This window comes from Monodon monoceros, unplaced genomic scaffold, assembly GCF_005190385.1.
Source record: "Monodon monoceros isolate NGI ecotype Baffin Bay Population unplaced genomic scaffold, NGI_Narwhal_1 Super_Scaffold_6, whole genome shotgun sequence".
NCBI classification, from domain to species: Eukaryota; Metazoa; Chordata; class Mammalia; order Artiodactyla; family Monodontidae; genus Monodon; species Monodon monoceros.
This window is the reverse complement of record NW_021703783.1, coordinates 1,450,011-1,468,115: the sequence shown is the minus strand read 5'-3', so window position 1 is coordinate 1,468,115 and position 18,105 is coordinate 1,450,011. Positions and strand designations below refer to the sequence as shown.

The following is an 18,105-nucleotide window of genomic DNA, read 5'->3' as shown; positions in this document are numbered from 1 at the left end:
GTTGCACCCATCCCTCCCCTGCAAACAAGACCCGGCCCCTCACCTGAAAGGCGTGTCACTGATGTCCGTGAAGAAGTAGTCGTTGGTCAGGAAAAGAACTCGCTTCTGAAAGAGGCACCAGGAAAGGTGCTTGCTGGGGAGGGAGCGCCAACCGTCCCTCCCCTCCCTCCCCTCCCGCCTCCCTTTCCTCCCCTCCCTCCTTCCCATCCCCCTCCCTCCCCCTCCCCCACCCCCTCCCTCCCTGCCATCCCCTCCCTCCCTTCCCACCTGATGCCTGGTGCTCCTCCACTACTTCTTACATCCCCCCAACCCCGCCCCCTCACATCTCCTCTCAGTGACGCCACAGGCAGATCCCCTCCCACCAGCACGCTGCAGCCCCTGGGGGGTGCCAGAATGCAGGGCCACGGTCCAGACCTGCGTTGTCCCATATGGGGCCACAAGCCACCACATGTGCGACTCAGGAATAGAAGTTTCTAATTTTAGTAAATGTCAGTTAACTAGAGAGCCTGGGTGGCTGGTAGTCCCTGCGCTGGGCAGCGACTGTGGTTCAGGTGGGACCAGAGAAGGCTGCCAGCTGAGCTCACACCTGTACGAGCCACCTGCACGCCCCACCTACAGCCACCCCCTGGTCTGGAGCCCAGACCCCTCAGGCCACAGTGCCCTTGACAGCTGCTCTTTCCTTTCAAAGCTGCCATTTTTAGGTTTAGTTGAATTTGCACAAGTCAGGGTATGGGGAGGGGGCACAGTGGCTAAGGACAGGCAAGGGCATCAGACAGACCTGGTCTAAGCCAAGCCGGCCACTCACAGGCTGTGTACGCTTGGGTAAGTGACTTCACCCGGGCATTGCAGTTCTTGCTCGTAAGTCAGGAGTAATGAGAGCATCCCCTGCATAGGCCACTGGGAGGTGGTGAGGATGTTTTTAGCGGGCCAGTACGGGAAGAGCAGGGTTCACTCCGGGCTCCGAAGCCCTGCGGGCTGTGCCGTCCACAGACACAGCGGATGCTTCTGGGAAAGCTACACACTGTGCTGGGCTCGGGGGCTGTTCTTATTTCCTTCACCTCTTTCTGGCTTTTTTACTTCCACGTTGGAAACTGGAGTAAGATGTTGCAGGGGACGTGGCGGGAGAAGGTGGCAAAAAAGTTTTGCTTCTATAGGAAACCAGCTGTGGACCAAACCCCAAAGATCAGTTCCCAGCACGGGCCTCATCTTCCGTGATGCCCTCCTGTCCCCGCTGCTTCAGGCAGACCTTCTGGCAGTTGGGGGAGGCCCTGGGAGCTACGGGGCAGCTGGGGCCCAGCAACGGAGGAGATGGGGCTGGCTTGGGGCTGGCTTGAGTCTGGAACTAGAGAGCATTTAAAAATTGTTTTCATACTCTCTCCTTTTTTTAATGGAAGAAAAAGGTGAAATGCACACATCTAAGTGTGTCATTCCATTAGTTTGATAAATGTACACAGCCATGCAATTACCTCTGTGGTGGAGATACAGAATGTTTGCATCCCCTGCAATCTCTTTGCTTCCTTCGGTTTCAATCCCTGCACCTTCCATGGGCGCGCTCTGTTCTGAGCTCCATCCCCGCAGGTTAGGTGTCCCTGTTTTCCTGTCACATGTCCTTTTGTGTCGGTTTCTTCTGCTCCACGTAATGTCCTTAAGACCCATCCGTGCTGCTGAGCGTGTCAGCAGTGTGTTCCTTCCCTCTGCCAAGTAGTAAGTACTCCAGGGTGGACTTGCTTCTATGTTCACCCCTGGGTGGTCATCTGTGGTGTTTCCAGTTTGGGGCTATTATGAATAAAGCTGCTGTGAACGTTCTTCCTGTGGACATGTGTTTTCATTTCTCTTGGTAAATACCAGGAATGGAATTGCTGGGTCATATGGTGAATCATGTTTGCCTTTAGAAAACACTGCCAATGTCCCAGTTATTTTATTGTACTTTGACTAGCAATGTACGAGTTCCAGTTTCTGCACGTCTTTGCCAGCCTTTGGTGTTCCCAGTCTTTTAAATTTCAGCCATGCTAGAGGGTATGAAAGTAGCTTTAATCTGCACCTTCCTGACGGCTAAAGTTGCTGGGCATCTTTCTGTGAGCTTGTGGGTCGCGTCTGTTTCTTCATTCGTGAAGTGTCTGCTCAAGTATTTTGCCCATTTTTGTTGGGCTGTTAGTCTTTTTGTTAATGATTTGGAGAAGTTCTTTATCGTCTGGACACAGTCTGTGCCTTGCTTTTTCATTTTCTTAATTGTGCCTTTCGATGAAGTTCAATTTATCAAATGTTATTTAATGTTTAGTGCTTTTCATGTTCTGTCTAAGAAATCTTTGCAAAACCTCAGGTGGTGAAGACTTTCAGTTACATTTTCTTGTAGGAGGCTTACAGTTTTAGGGTTTACATTGAGAGCTACGGTACATCTCAAATATTTTTGTGTGTGAGTGTGTCTCAACGTTTATTTTTTTCATACATTTATTCAGTTGTTCCAGCACCATTTGTTGAAAAGATTTTCCTTTCTCCATTGATTTGTCAAAGTGTCTTTACTGATGACATGTGAGTTTATTTCTGGAGTCTCTATTCCATTCTATCAATCCATTTGTCTATTCATATGTCAATACCATTCTGCTTGGTTACTGCAGCTTTGCAGTAAATTTTGAAATCAGGTAGTGTGAATCGTCCAAATTTGTTCTTTTTTTCGACAGTTTTGACCATTTTAGGTCCTTTGCATATTCATATAAATTTTAGAGTCACCGTCTTCTATGTCTAGAAGAAGTCTGTTCAACTTTTTATTGGGATTGTGTTGGATCTATAGATCAATTTGGGCAGAATGGACATCTTAGAAGTAGTGATCTTACAACCCATACACATGGTTATATCTTTCTATTTATTTTTTTCTTTGACATGTTTTCTGCAGTGTTATGTCATTTTCAATGTAGAGGTTGTATATGTCTTTGTTAAATTGATTCCTAAGTATTTTATATTGTTTGATGCTATTGAAGTTGGAACTTAAAAGTAATTTCATTTTCCAAATGTTTGCTCCTATATATAAAAATACAATTGAGTTTTACAATATTGACTTTGTATCCTGTGAACTTGCTCAATTACCTGTTAGTTCCAGCAGTTGTTTTGCAGATTCTTGGGATTTTCTATGTAAACAATCGTCTTACTGTGAACAAAGAGAGTTTTACTTCTTCCTTTCCTGATTTTTGTGCTTTTATTTTGTTTCTTTGCCTTATTGCAAAGATAGGTCCTGGAAGGTCCAGAGCAGTGTTAACAGAAGTGGCGAAACCAGATACCCTTACCTTGTTCACAACCTTAGGGAGAAAGTGCTCAATCTTTCATCATTAAAAGTGAGCTTTTTCACAGATGCCTTTTATCAGATGGAGGAAGTTTCCTTCTGTTCCCAGTTAAATTTTGTCAGATGCTCTTTCAATATCAGTTGGGATGACCATGTGGTGTTTTCCTTTAATCTGTTCATGTAAGGGGATAACTCCACTGTGTGTGGCAGTTGCCATGTATCCTACAAGTTACAAACCTTACAATACAATGTCAACATTTTTGCTTTAAATAGTCAGTTGTCTTTTTGAGGAGTTAAAAAATGAATGAAGTTTTAACTTCACCCACGTATTTACCATTTCCAATGCTGTTCATTTCCTTGTGTTGATCTGAGTTTCCATCTGTGTCATTTTTCTTCTGCCTGAAGAATTCCTCAAGCATTTCTCCGAGTGATGAACTCTGATCTCTTTTATCTGAATCTGTCTTTACTTCACCTCTTTTTGGAAGGATATATCCTCTATATGCGGAACTTAGGGTTGACAGTTTTTTCTTTTGGTTTTTAACAACATTACGTTATTGTTTTTGATGAGAAGTCAGCCATCATTCTTACTATTGTTTTCCCCTATTACTGTTTTCCTCTAGCTTTTAAATAAGATTTTCCCAGGAATTCCCTGGTGGCACAGTGGTTAGGAATCTGCCTGTCAGTGCAAGGGACACGGGTTCGAGCCCTGGCCCGGGAAGATCCCACATGCCACGGAGCAACTAAGCCCGTGTGCCACAACTACTGAGCTTGGGCTCTAGAGCCCGCGTGTCACAACTACTGAAGCCCGCGCACCTAGAGCCTGTGCTCCGTAACGAGAGAGGCCACCACAGTGAGAAGCCCTTGCACTGCAATGAAGAGCAGCTCCCACTCGCCGCAACTAGAGAAAAGCTCGCGCGCAGCAACAAAGACACAGCGTAGCCAAAAATAAATAAATAAGTAAATAAATTTATTAAAAAAAAAAGATTTTCCCTTCTCTTTGATTCACAGCAGGTAGACTGTGGTGTGTTTAGGTGTGGATTTTTTTTTAAATTCTGCTTGGTTTTGCTGAGAATCTTGCATCTATTGGTTGATGTTTTTCACTAAACTCAGGACATTTGGGGCATTAGTTTTTCAAATACTTTTTTCTGTTCTGTCCTTTCTCCTTCCTTCTGGGACTCTAAGGACATATGTTAGACCACTTGATATTACCCCACAGGTAACTGAAGAATAACTTTTTAAAAAACTTTTCTTTCTGTTCTTTACATTGGATAATTTCTATTTGTCTTCACAGTCACTGTCCTTTTCCCCTCCCATCTGCTGTTAATTCCATCCTGTAGAAATTTCCTTTCAGGTCTTGTACTCTTCAGTTTTAGAATTTCCACTCGGTTCTTGTGCTGGTTTTACACTGTGTCAAGTCAGCTAAGCTGGGATTACATGTTTTTCAGACTCACTTCCCTGTATGGTTCCAAATTAGGGTTGGCCAGATGAGGAGTCTGCATGAGATTTGTAAGGGAGAGCAAAGCCGCGGCCGTGTTACACACTGGAGGTGGGTACAGCACATCGGGCCCTGCGGCAGCTCACTCTGCTCTGCTGGCTTCCCTTCTTGGGATGGGCAGCTGCCACTGGACCTCCTCCTTCAGTCTGTCTGAGATCTGAGCCAGTGCGCGTGCAGGCCCAGGTGAAGGGCACGAGCTCCTTCTGCAGGTCCCACATCCTTGTGGCTGGAGATAGTGAGAGACAGATGCTGGTTTTAGTTTGTCCTCATGGGTTCCTATTCTTCCTCATGGGTTCCAGTTTGTTCTTGCTTTCTCCCACATCTCATCCAGTTTTCCTTCCCAATCGCTGGCCCTGCCAACCTACGATGACTTCAAGCTCATGACTAGAGGCAGAGACACCTGCCTTCTGTAGACATTTTTACCAGCTCCCACCATTTCATTAGGTCTACCCCCTACAATAAAACCCTATATTCATATCACTTGTAGTGGTTCTGCTTCTTTGATTAAATCCTAAACATTTCTCTGCTGAGATTCTCCATCTGTTCACTCATGATGACCATCTTTTCCTTTAATTCCTTGTGCATATTTATCATATCTGCTTGAAAGTCCTTCTTCTAATTTCAAGAGCTGGGTCATCTATGGATCACATATAAGACTGCTTTTTCTCTTAACTCTTTGTTAAGAAAGGAAACGTCATCTTGTTTCTTCATGTGTCTACTGGCTATTGTGGAGAATAGGTTGTAGATGCTCTTTCTTCCTCCAGGGAGTGTTGATTTCTACTTTACTCAGCAGAGAAATGACTGGCTGACCACCTTGAGCTTGCAGGGACTTGGATTACATTTTCGTTAGGGTGGGTCTGCTTCAACTTTGTCTTTAGGTCTTGGGTGAATCCCTTGGTCTTGGGACATAGTCTTTACTCCCAAGGTGTAGTTCTTCTGTGCTTTCAAAGAAAATTCTGAGGTATTTACTGAGCCTCCTCACCCTGGTGCGACTCCAAATTTTCCCCACGACCACAGGAAGCAGTGAAGTCCCTGCTCTGACTTTCAGCTCTCAAGCTGTTGTCTAGAGTCTCCCTGGAGATGTGTAGCTTCAAGGTCAGTCAGGAATTTGAGAGGAACTTGCATACATATGTTAGGGCCAACCCACCTGTGACTCCCTCATTTCTGGAGTATCTCCCCTCATTTTATGACACTCTGGGAGCCCAAATTCTGTTCTCTGACACTTCAAGATGATAACAATAGATTTCTGCTTGAATTCTAGTTGTTCCATTCCAAATGGACTGGGGTAAGCCCTTTGGGGAAAGAGCCATATAAGCAATCATCTCACCCAGTGTACTTCTCTTGATTCAAGGGTTGAAGCCTCTTTAGCTCGTGGGCTCCTCACAAGTTGGAGACCCTAGATATTGGGCCAGACTGTGTTTCTCACATTTTTGGAATTAGCTGCACACACTTAACAGCATGGATTCCTAGCCGAATCCTTCCGAGGGGCCCGCACTCTGCAGCCTGCCGTGGCTCCCAGGCTCCGCAGCACGGAGGCTTGTCTGCTTCTCTCATTTACATTCCTGAACCCGGCTGATCTGGCCCCGCAGGTTTTTGAGTCTGTGAGCCCTGCTCTAATCATGCTGGGCTGCTGCCACTGTCCTCAGTTGCACCACCATAGTTGCCTGTCTGGAGTTTAGGGGAGATGGAGAAAGGTCTGAATTAATCCCTGGGAAATAAGGACACACGCAAAATCCCCTGGAGAAAATGACCAAGCAGGTTATGGCCTGCCAGGAGAATGGCTTGAATGATATCGGATATTCCCACAAGGCTCTAAGAAGGCCTCCCTTGGCCTCGACCTGAAGGGTGTTTCTGCTGAGGACCCCGTAAGGTAGGCGTAGGCTGAGCTGAGGGAGGGGCACCATCACCACAGCAGTGAGAGGCTGGATTCCACCATGGCGTCCTTCGTACCGCCTACACGGGCAGCCACAGTAGCTTCCGGGCATGAGAGTAAAGAGAGGAACGACTGATTAAAGAGGGCTGAGTCATGATGTAATGGGTGGAGGGAGAGGAGAAGACAGTGAATTTAAAGAAGGGACAGAAAGGCATCTCTAAAGAGACCTGGGAAATCTTTAATTCTGGAGAGCGAGTGAAGAAATCAGGGCCTGTCCTACAGGAAGGCCTTGCACAGCCGTGGTCGGGAGCATGTGGTCAGAATCAGACCCAAGCACACAGGCTTGGATTGATCGTCTACCTCAGGGGTCCCCAACCCCTGCGCCGCGGACCAGTAGTGGTCCATGGCCTGTTAGGAGCCGGGCCGCACAGCAGGAGGTGGGTGGCAGGCGGGCGGGTGAGCAGAGCTTCATCCGCAGTACCCCTCGCTCCCCACCGCTCGCGTTACCGCCTGAACCATCCTCCTCCCGCCCCAATGCATGGAAAAATTGTCTTCCACGAAACCGGCCCCTGGTGTAAAAAAGGTTGGGGACTGCTGGTCTACGTCACCCTGGGCAAGTTTTTGCTTTCTGAATTTCCGCATCGGTAAAATGGGGATAGGACAGGACATACATCACAGGGTTGTGGGAAGTGAGTGAAGGGTTATGAAGTGTAGTCCAGCTTCTAATAAATGTGAGCTGGCATCATCATGATGATTCGTTGCAGTGGAGGTCAGGCGAGAACTCGATGTGCTGGGAAATGTCCACCCCGGTCATGACCACGGTCAGCATCACCCTATTTCTTCATGTCAGAGCACCACATGCCAGGAAGCCTTTGTCAAACTGCAAATTTTACCTGGACGGTTTACTAACAGCAGTGAACACATTCTGAAGGGCTGGACAGCAGTTTCAGGAGATGTCCAGGCTGCCTGGATCTGGTTAGGACCATCCCTTGGTCGCTTTGAGAAGCGTGAAGGCTACATGAGGACACGGCACTGGGAGCCCTTCCCGAGCTGGTCTGAGTTAGACCTCGCCCTGTGCGTGGAACTCACATTGTAGCCTGGAAGCAGGTCCCACCTGATGTGCTCTGGCAGCGCCGGGTGGCTGCAAGCTCCCTGGTGCCCAGGAGCAGGGGTCCGGTTGGGATAAGGGTGGAGGCGCGTGGAAGAAACCTCTGCCTTTTTGGATCAAGAGAAGGACCTGCTGGGCCTGGTGGGACATCAGGGATGCTGCCCCGCCTGCCCGAGGGAGGCCCCTCTCAGCCCGGAGCTTATAGACAGCAGGCAGATCCCACAGAAATGAGACGTGTCCCAGTGAAAACCAGCGCACGCATCTAAAAGGAATGCAGAGTTGCTTTCCTTCCCAGCGCTTTCCTGTTAGGCTTCCACGGAGGTCCGTGTTTGTGGAAGAACTTGGATCTAATTGTTGCCGACCCATGCCCGCGTTCTCTCCGCAGAGGCCGATGGGCAGCGGAGGGGATGCGGGGGTGGCCGTGAGGGAGGAGGTGACGTTTGCAAATATGTCAAGGGACAAAGCCCCGTCAGTGCAAACGCAGTGGGACCTTTTCAACGAGAAGATGAAGTGGTCTTTTGTAAGCGACGCGAGGGTCTGTGGTGACAGGAATGGCACGGCTGCGGGGACCTGGCCTGATTATCTTTGGTTGCCATGGGTGGAAATTGCTCTACGGAGTAGCAATTATTTTCAACCTCTTCCCATATAACATGTTTTACAAGAGCTGCTAACGATTGGCAAAATTAACTGTCACTTTCCCCCTTTCCACCATAAACAACAAAAGGGCCACATGGCAGGCAGCAGGAAGATTTGCGAAGGGCTGGGCTGGCCACGGTCTCGCTCTGCGGCCCCGAGAACCAGGCCCTGGAGAGCGGTAGCTCCCCGGCCGGTGCTCCATGGGGCCGATGCCCGCTGGGCCCGGCCCCCCACTAGGGCCCTCCAGGCTCCAGCAAGCTCTCAAGGCTTTAGCTCGAATTCAGCCAGGTCCTTTGTCACCACCGCCAACCCCAGTTAACCATGACGCCGCTTCCTGGGAGCAGACCCCAGTCTTTCCCTCGAGCGCCTTACCCCTCTGTCCAGCGGAACCTTCACGTCCATGGAGAGAGACCCTGTCTCCCTGTTGATCATGGCTGTCCTCAGCTTCAGGGGGAAAGATAATAGAAGTAGTAATAGAACAGACAATAGAACCTCGGCTCACACCGGACCATGAGGCAATGAACACTGCCTTGGAGGTGACCCCTGGGGACACGCTGCGTTTTCCCCTTTCTCCTGCAAGCGGGCTACAGGTGGCAATATAGACCGGCTGCCAGGCTCCCTTTAGCTGGAATTCTGGAGTTCACTCAGAGGATGCTCCCAGTGGGCTGATGGGCAAGGGAACACGGTGGCCGAGCCCTGAGATGCAAGTTTTCCAACACCCAGGCCAGCCTAAAACGCCCTCACACCCAAACTCTGTGGCTCACAGACGTGTGCTACTTCAGCCCCAGAGGAAGGGACTGTTCTCTCTGTGGATGGTGGGAGGGCTGCCCGTTAGAGGCACTGCTTCTGCTTTGGGCCAAGGGAGGGGGCTGAGCTCAGCGCCTGTGGCCCCGGGACCCACTGTCGGGCCAACCGACCCCCTCCCGGCCGCCCACTCACGGTTCCGGCCCGGTCCTCCCACTCCACTTCCGAGAGGTCCACGCTGCTGTAGTTGGGCCTGGGCTTCAGTTTCTTCCCCTCTCTGTACTGAGCGCGCCGGTCAGGGGGAGAGACGGGAGGTTAACACAAGCCCCGGCCCTTCCAGAAAGCCTGTCTGGCACAGTCACAACCCAGAGAAGCTCAGCGATTCCTCGTGGTCGTGCGGGCCACATTCCCCCCAAGGCAGAGCGGCCCTTGCCAACCTTTGAGTCAGATGGTCTCCCGGCCTCGGGGAGAGTATCTCACACACCAAGGAGCTCCCATCGTGAGTACGCTGGTCCTAGGTTTGGACTCTCGTTGTTAGAAATCTCTTCCTCATGCAGAGCTGAAATCTGCCTCCTTGTGACTTTACCCATGGGTCCTAGGCCTCTCCCTGGAGCTACACAGAGAGAGAGCTTCCACCCGACACCCCTGAGGGTTTTCGGGGATGCTCGTCACTGCTAAGACGTCACCTCCCCGAGCTAAACATTCCCAGTTCGCAGATGCCTCAGCTTCCTCGGATTCTCTTCTGTTTTGTCAATGTCACTCTCGAAGCAGAGTGCCTGGGACAGTCGCTATTTCAGATGGGGTCTGACCAGTGTGGGGTGGGGTGTGACCCATGCAGACCAAAACATCGTACGGCTCTGACCGCTGCCTCTGATTCTGCTAATCCAGGACAGCTAGCTCTCCCGACAGGTCAAACCGAGTTTCCAGCCCATTAGATTCCCCTGACGTTCCTTGTGATGCACTGTTAAGCCAGAGCTTTACCATCTTCTGCTGGGCATCGAGTATGCTGCACAGCTTTCCATGCATTCCTAATATATTTCTTCTCCTTAGTTCCAGCCCATCGTTTTAGAAGAATACTTTCTGAATACTACTTTTCTCCCTTCATGTATTAGCCATACCTTCCACATCCCATGGCATCTCCTTCTGTGTTTTCATCTTGTTGATAGAATTTTTTGTGTGCAGTTTATTGATTGATTGATTTAAAAAATTTTGGCTGCATTGGGTCGTTGTTGCTGCGCACGGGCTTTCTCTAGTTGCGGCCAGCGCGGGCTACTCTTCATTGTGGTGTGAGGGCTTCTCATTGCGGTGGCTTCTCTTGTTGTGGAGCACGGGCTCTAGGCACGCAGTCTTCAGTAGCTGCGGCTCGCGGGCTCTAGAGCACAGGCTCAGTAGTTGTGGCGCACGGGCTTAGTTGCTCTGTGGCATGTGGGATCTTCCCAGGCTGGGGATCGAACCCGTGTCCCCTGCATTGGCAGGCGGATTCTTAACCGCTGCGCCACCAGGGAAGTCTTTGTTGATAGAATTTTTGAGTGAGCAGAGCCAAGGACAGACAGATTCCGCAAAGCCCGATAAAGCCCTCCATCCAGCGTGACAGGACCATTCATCAACATTCTTTGAGTGGTATTATCATTTTCTGGCCCTGACTTCTCTCTCTCTGACACCAAGAGAGATATCGTCAAGTCATCTGCTGTTAGGTCTGCAGCATTCCCCAAGTTTAATTTGGTGATAGATCAAAAAAGGAAAGAGGAGGGGCTTCCCTGGTGGCGCAGTGGTTGGGAGTCCGCCTGCCGATGCAGGGGACACGGGCTCCTGCCCCGGTCTGGGAGGATCCCACATGCCGCGGAGCGGCTGGGCCCGTGAGCCGTGGCCGCTGAGCCTGCGTGTCCAGAGCCTGTGCTCTGCAGCCGGAGAGGCCACAGCGGTGAGAGGCCCACGTACCGCAAAAAAAAAAAAAAAAAAAAAAAAAAAAAAAAAAAAAAAAGGAAAGAGGATAGTTTGTCATCAGGGTCATTAGGAATTAAGCAGAGGTCTCTATTTAGCAGGACAAGGCCCCCCACAGATGCTTGAATGGCTGAAGTCCCCCTTCACTGTGTATCTTGCTTCAGCAAGTTTCCTCTTTTCTCAAGAAAGTGTCTCCAGTTTCTTGCCTGTGCTCGAACGATGTTCCCATTCTTGGCCTGTTGAAAGTCTATTCTCATGACAAGCAGCCCTGCCCTGCCCTCCCGTTCACGGGTGGTGCTGCTTTTGAGTAAGAAGTGACCCTCCCGGTTCATTGCCACCTCCTAATTCCTGAGGATACCCGAAAGGTCATCCCGGGCTCCTCAGGAAACCGTAATTCCGCTTCCATTACTCATAGTTTGGGCACTGACGTGGAAACATTTCAGGCCAAAAGTATGGCTCTGGCCCCTCCTTTATTACTAGGCGTATCCTCTATGATTTTTCTTTTTTAAACTCAGCTATTCTTCTCCTCGACACCTGTCATGAATGGATCGCTCTCTCCACAGGAATCTCACTGTGCTGGCTTTGCTGTATGGGATAATGTTCTGCGTGGTATAGCTCTCTCATCGTTTCATTTGTGTAAGTCTGTTTCCTTAACTGGACCACAAACGTCTGTTGATAGCGTTCTCGGAGTATGATTAGGTCAGGCGTGCGACGGGCCCGCAGTACGCACTGGTTGCTTGAGACCTTATATTCATCCACATTACATAGATGCTGAAGACAGGTTTTGGACTGGTGCCCCTTAATTCTAAAGGGTCAACATTTTTGTTCTTCCCCTAATGAGTCATTTTCTTGGTCCTGGGGCTGCCCCCCACAGGATCCGCTGGTATAGGTCAGTGTTCCTGGTCTCTCTCAACTCTGAACCCCTAGCGTTTCCTTAAATAGCTCAATCAGTGCCTTTGGTCACTCAGCGTCTGTCTGACCCGAACGGACAGCAGTGTGGCTTAGGCTGGTCTCTCCATGGCACCTGGGCAGGAGAGAGCTCAGAAAGGCGCCCTCGGTGCTGCTGTCCTCAGTGCCAACCTTGACTCCAGAGGAGACTGGTGGAGGGGAAGGGTCGCGATGCTGCTGGGACCCCAACTCCCCTCCCCGCTTCCCAACAACCACACTGGGAGGTGTGGCCACTACTGCCACAGATGGAGGTCTTGGGGAGCCCCCCGGCCGGGGAGGCAGCACCTTAGATAAAAGGCTGCTGCTTTCTCCCCTGGCCTCGGCCGCTCATCTGAACGCAGGTGAAAATGCCATGGGCTCCCGCCTTGGGATGGAGGGAGCTGGAAGGGGGCAGGAGCCCTGGGAACACATCCTCAGGGCAGCCTCAGCTCTGCTCCCCAGCTCGTGGGGGACGCCTCCTGCCGTTTGTAGTGTTAACTTGACACACCCTTGGGGTGGCCCCTGGCGACCTGGGGACACACGGTCAGACTCCAAGACAGAGCGTGGGGTGACTGACGGGGTGACAACGGGGAAGGGGACGGGTCCTCCAGGGACACTGCACACTCATGACAGGCTCCCTGGAGACTGGCTGCTACCAGTTCGTGCATTTCTGCCTTGTCTCTCCTGCTAGATCATAAGCAATTTGAAAACAGGGACCATGACTTAATTTTTTTCTTGTAGTCCATCGGGTTCTTAAATGGAGCTGAATGCGTGTTCATTGTTTTAACTGTCTGTATGAACTACCCCCACATCCCGTACAGTTAAGACCCCCGAGGCAAATAGGATCGGTACCTACCAGGGGTCGAAGGTCAGGATGTGAGAGGATGTAGCCATTGTTAGTGCTCAAAAAGGCATAGCCGTGCACCCCGAGCTAGGAAGACAGGGATGGAGGGGGTCAGGGGGTATCTGTGCAGGAGGACTGGGGCCGGGCAGGGGGTGGGGCCACGGGCGGGAAGACCACCTCTCACAGCCCCGTTTTGGCGACAGTGTGAACAAGCTGGGCAGCTTCCAGCCGCTCACTCTGAATTCTGCTCCAGCTGCTACAGTTGGCAGTGACCATAACAACACACGTCACCACCTGCCTCCTTCCCACCACTGCTCTGGGGCTTTGATTACACAATCTCACTCCTCCCCAGATGGGGACGCGTGGTGGGCAGGCGGACCAGGACGGGACAGAGGTGCCAAAGGCCACAGAGCACGTCGCTGCTGCTGTGACCAAGCGTCCCAGGGGCCCAAGTTTCGGTTCCCCTGTTCTGTGCCCAAACGTCTCTAAGGGCGGGATGTCTGGGGGTGGGATGTGGGGGGCAGGATGGGGGGATGTCCGGGGGGTGGGGTATCTGGGGAGGGGGAATAGGGTGTCCGGGGGTGTGACATCGGGGTGGGGCTGAGGGGTGGCCGCAGGCCCCATCCCAGCTGTGGGCTTGGCTCCACTGCCTGCAGGGAGCCTCTGGAGCCTGGTGGGGTGGCTCCTGGGGGGCCTGTGACCCTACCTGGGGGCCTGATCCGGGCTCACCTTGTACTGGGGCGCCAGCTTCATCAGCTCTCTCAGGGCCACGTCAGAGCCCACCACACCCAGGAGGATGCCGTGGGATCGCTGGAAGGAAATGTCAGCTTCAGGGGGGACCAGGCTCCCCATGCACGAGGCCAAACTGAACCCACGGCCTTTCCAGAGCCCGGAAGAGGAAGCCACTTGGACCTAAGGTGGTCTTTGCTCTGCAGTTAGATTTTAGGCAGAGTTCCCTGGAATAAAAATCTAGAACCTACTAGAAGAGGCCCCAGGAGTAATCTCAGCTGCTGGGAAGATTAATGTCCAGTATTAATATTTAAGTTGTAATATTTAAATGAAATACAAAGTTGAATGAAATATGAACTTTCACAGGAGAGGCTGAAGTACTGGGATCCAAGGGCCCCTCATCTAGGGGGGCCCTGAAACACCCAGGGCCCATGAGGAAATATTCCCTGGCCAGGTAGAGGATGGACGGCTCTCACACTCCCCCACCAGAGCCTTTACGAACAAGCCAGGTCCTGCCCACACTAGCAGGTTCCGTGTGCTTTTGCCGGAAGCCTGGCAGGTGACCCCTCTGGCCCTGATCCCCAAGCCAGGGTCCCAAGTCCAGAGCAGCGGGTCAGCGCCAGGCTGGATGAACAGAATCACGGGGCAGCTTCGGGAAGTGTGGACCCTGCCCCATCCCCTCCCGACCCAGAGATTCTGACGTGGCTACTTGGGCACAGGGCCTGGAACCTGACCTTAAACCCTCCCAAGGCGGCTCTGATGCCACGTCAAGAGCCACAGGTCTAAAGACGCCAGGCAGCGGCTGGAGCTCTAAGCCGGGCAGCCGCTCACGGGCAGACACTTACTGTCTCGTTCTTCTTGCTGAAGACAGGCATGGCCACGGTGGTCAGCAGCGCCATGCTCTGCGCCTGCGGGTAGAGAGCTGTCAGGGGGGGACGAGCGAAGGGCAGTGTCCACAGACTGGAGACCCAAGCCGCCACTTCAACCACAACTCAGGGGCACCTTCCAACGGGAGGAAGAAATCCCCAAGGAGGCTTCCCTGCATGAAGACAGCTGGGGGAAAGGCTGGAGCGGGGAAGGCCGGACAGGGGAGCGGGCTGACGTCACTTAGCGAATGAAGCCCTAAGCCGGAGCGGGCCCCAGAGCCCCAAGTATGCGGCCCAGCCCCTGAGCACGCCCAGGCTCAGCCAGGCCTCTGGTCTCGGCCATGCCAAGGATGAGGGTGCACCCATGGGACCAGCCCATCTGTGCATGAGCCCAGAAACAAAGGCTCAGACAGCAAGAGGACAGGCCGAGGAGTCAACAGGGGACAAGTTCTGGTCACTGAGATGCCAGATTAAGTGTCAGGTAAGAGTCCCTGGACATTTCTCTTAAAGGTGGGGTGTGCCCCCCTCCCTTCCTCCACCTGAAGCCTAGAATTCGTCCGCAGTCGTCCTGAGCCCCACTAGCCACCTGGACTATGTGGACCCCAGGGATGGCAGGAGGCAGGGGGCAGCGGGAAGGGGCCAGGGGGCTCGTCATCCACGTTTTACATGTCCCCTTTTACGTGTCCCCTTTTACGTGAGGGGGACACACACTTCTCTCCTATCGAAGCCACTATTTCCAGATGTCTCTTAATCCCAGCCTGCTATGACGCTGCTGGAGCAGGGGTCTGCATCTGTGTTGGGTTTGAGGCGTGCCAGGAAGGTCCCCTTCCCCGACATCTCATCTGACTGTCTACCTTCCGTGTCTGGTCCTGCATGGGGGAGAACTACAGGAGGTCTTGTTGGAAACTCGGGCCCCGAGGGAGGCCGCTGGTTAAGCCGTAGTGTCCTGAACCACTGGTTGGTCCCCTTTCTTCCCAGAGCAGGTGAGGATGATGGGAAAAGGGAGGGATGAGTCTGCAGCAGACGGCTCTGTCCACGGGTGTGCGGCCCTGGGGGGGGTGGTCTGTTCCCGGGGCTCCCGGGCCAAGGTGTCTCTCCCCCAGTGTCTCTCCAGGACGTGCTCTGCCCACCCCACTCCCAACCCAGGAGTCACCTCTCACTCCCTGGGGGCCCCACCTTGCTGTCCATGTAGGCTTCCGTCCAGGTGATGTCATGGTCGTGGTTGATGACCATGGGCCGGCTGAGCACATGCAGGTATTCCATCACGTTCTCCTGGGCATCCGCCAGAGTGGAGATCTGCGTGTAGTAGCCTGTGGAAGGGAGGGGGCGTATGGCTGTGGATGCAGGGCCTGCGCACCCCCAGCCGCGACGGCTCTTGGCCGGGCCCCTGGCTGGGAGCCGCCCTGGGCCACTAGGCACCACTTTTCCCAAGGCTGCCCTCTCCCGGGGCAGCCGGAGGCCAGTGGTGCTGCGGGGACACGAAGGCCTGGCCCTGGCTGGACTTGGCAGAGCCTTGAGGCTCCCCCTGCCCGAGCAGCAGGGCCTCAACCCAGGGCGCGAGGCCACCCCTCACTCCCCGCAGGGCTGTCCTCAGGGGTGCCTGCAGGCAGCTCTGTCCCGGGTCTGTTTTCTGAGAGCCCCACCTCCTCCTTTCCCTGACTGCTGTCGTCCCTCAGTTACGGGGAGGGGGCCGCAGCTGAGGCGGTATTTAAAAGAGCAAATGCCGGGCTTCCCTGGTGGCGCAGTGGTTGAGAGTCCGCCTGCTGATGCAGGGGACGCGGGTTCGCGCCCCGATCCGGGAAGATCCCACATGCCGCGGAGCGGCTGGGCCCGTGAGCCGTGGCCGCTGAGCCTGCGCGTCCGGAGCCTGTGCTCCGCAACGGGAGAGGCCACAACAGTGAGAGGCCCGCGTACCGCAAAAAAAAAAAAAAAGAGCAAATGCTTTACAAGGCTGTGACGATTTATCACGTGACCGCTCGTCACCTCCCACAGAACACTGTCGCCAGCTCTGGGGAATGGGACAGCTTTCATTCCTAGGGTGCCTCTTGTCTCGGACCCTTTGACCATGCTCTTCTCTCAGCCCAGAACACCCTTCCCTGCTCTCTGCATCTGACTCACTCCTACCACTTCTTTCTGTCTCACCTTAGAACCCTGTCCTTCAGGAGGCCCGCCCGGACCCCCCAAATGCGGGAGGGCTCTCCCCTCACCCAGCCCCCTGGGCAGCCTGTGCCCCTCTGCCCCTCAGCGCGATGCAGATGGTCCCGTCCCGGATGCTCATGTGTGCGCCTCCCTGACTGGACCGGGCCTTCCTGACCACGTCGACCCCCTTGGGCCGGGAGAGTCAGCCACCCACAGCAGGTTCTCAGACGTCCTGCTGGGATTGAGGAACCCGAGTCGGCACCTCGAGGCCCGGGTCTTGGGTTCTGGCCAGAGACAGATGAGGGCTGCCACACACAAAACCTTAATCTAAAGAAAATGACGGCCTCTGCCTTTTGTCTGGAGCAGAAACAGAGCACACGGGCTTCATCTGCAGGAGCAGGAACGGAGGCTGGACATCAGAGACGACTGACATTGAAAGGTCGGGCCCGTGTCTACATGGTTTTCCGTGTGGCAGTCTGGATAAGGCTTATTTGAAGAGACAGCAGAACTGGAGTCACCACCTCCAGGCGCGCTGCGGGAGGTGTCATGGGGGTGAGAGCCCCGCAGGGAGTGATCGACGTGGGTCTTGCTTGGTCTGAGCAGGAAGGGGGCGGATGCTGTCACCTTTGCTCTGGGTCCCTTTGTGGGAGGCCCGGCTCAGCACCTGTGGGGTCCGGGGATGCTCTCCCACCTGCGCTCAGGTGAGGCCGCCGGACGCCCTGCCTCACGTGGCGTCACCCACCTTTGTTATTGCACGCGATCCACTTCAAGCGGTCAGCAAAACTTACTTCCTTCCCAATCAGGTAAGTGAAGAGCCGGACCTGGTGGATGAGACACGGCGGACTCAGCAGAGCCGGCCGCGAGGGGCCTGACCGTGTCTGTGTCTGAATCTGGGGCTGCGTCTCTGGATTCTGCACTTTCACCCCTCTGCATCAGGAAGGGCCCGGGGCCCAGGCTCGCGGGGATGCCCGCCCGGTGTGGAGGCTTGTCTGGCGGGGCTCACAGCCGGCAGTCTTCCGACTCTACCGTGCCCTCGCTCGGGGCCTGGGGCTCACGGGGTGGGGCGTGTGGACACGGCAGAAGGAGGCGCTCCCCCGGCCCCCGGCCCCCGGCCCCCGGCCCAGGGAGGAACCTTGCGGTGTGGCCAGTTGTATTTCTCCAGCACTGGCCTGTGGTCCTCCACGGCCCCATCGGTGATCAGCATGATGGCCTGGTTGCACAGGCTTCCTTGCCCGGCCTCTTGGAACTGCGTGGAGGACGTGGCCGTGACTCCCCATCTCCCCTCACCGCCCCAGCGCCCCTGCTCCGCCAGCTGCCGTACCTGCTGCAGGATCTGGAAGGCCTCACTGAGGGCTCGGCCCACGACCCCCACGCCTTTGACCATCAGCTTGTCCACCAGCTGTTTGAAGTGCTGTCCCGGGGAAGAGGATGGGGAGGGTCAGCCGGTCAGTGGACCAGGGAACCTTCCGCTTTGGTCGTACTTTCAGAGGCCGCGCAGAGCTATTCGCCCCGGAGAACGAGACTGCGGG

General features: G+C 53.7%; 1 protein-coding gene across 1 annotated transcript in view; it reads right to left on the bottom strand.

Annotated features, from left to right (window-relative positions):
- CACNA2D4 (calcium voltage-gated channel auxiliary subunit alpha2delta 4) overlaps positions 1–18,105 on the bottom strand; it is a 91,487-nt gene that overhangs the window by 47,487 nt on the left and 25,895 nt on the right. Inside the window, exons 13-22 of the mRNA XM_029205244.1 lie at positions 17,898–17,987; positions 17,709–17,822; positions 17,319–17,397; positions 15,598–15,747; positions 14,417–14,493; positions 13,572–13,652; positions 12,855–12,929; positions 9,326–9,412; positions 8,759–8,830; positions 44–105 (exon numbers count right to left, since the gene is read on the bottom strand). Coding sequence (XP_029061077.1) covers positions 44–105; positions 8,759–8,830; positions 9,326–9,412; positions 12,855–12,929; positions 13,572–13,652; positions 14,417–14,493; positions 15,598–15,747; positions 17,319–17,397; positions 17,709–17,822; positions 17,898–17,987 — 887 coding nt within the window. The remainder of the gene's footprint in view (positions 1–43; positions 106–8,758; positions 8,831–9,325; positions 9,413–12,854; positions 12,930–13,571; positions 13,653–14,416; positions 14,494–15,597; positions 15,748–17,318; positions 17,398–17,708; positions 17,823–17,897; positions 17,988–18,105) is intronic.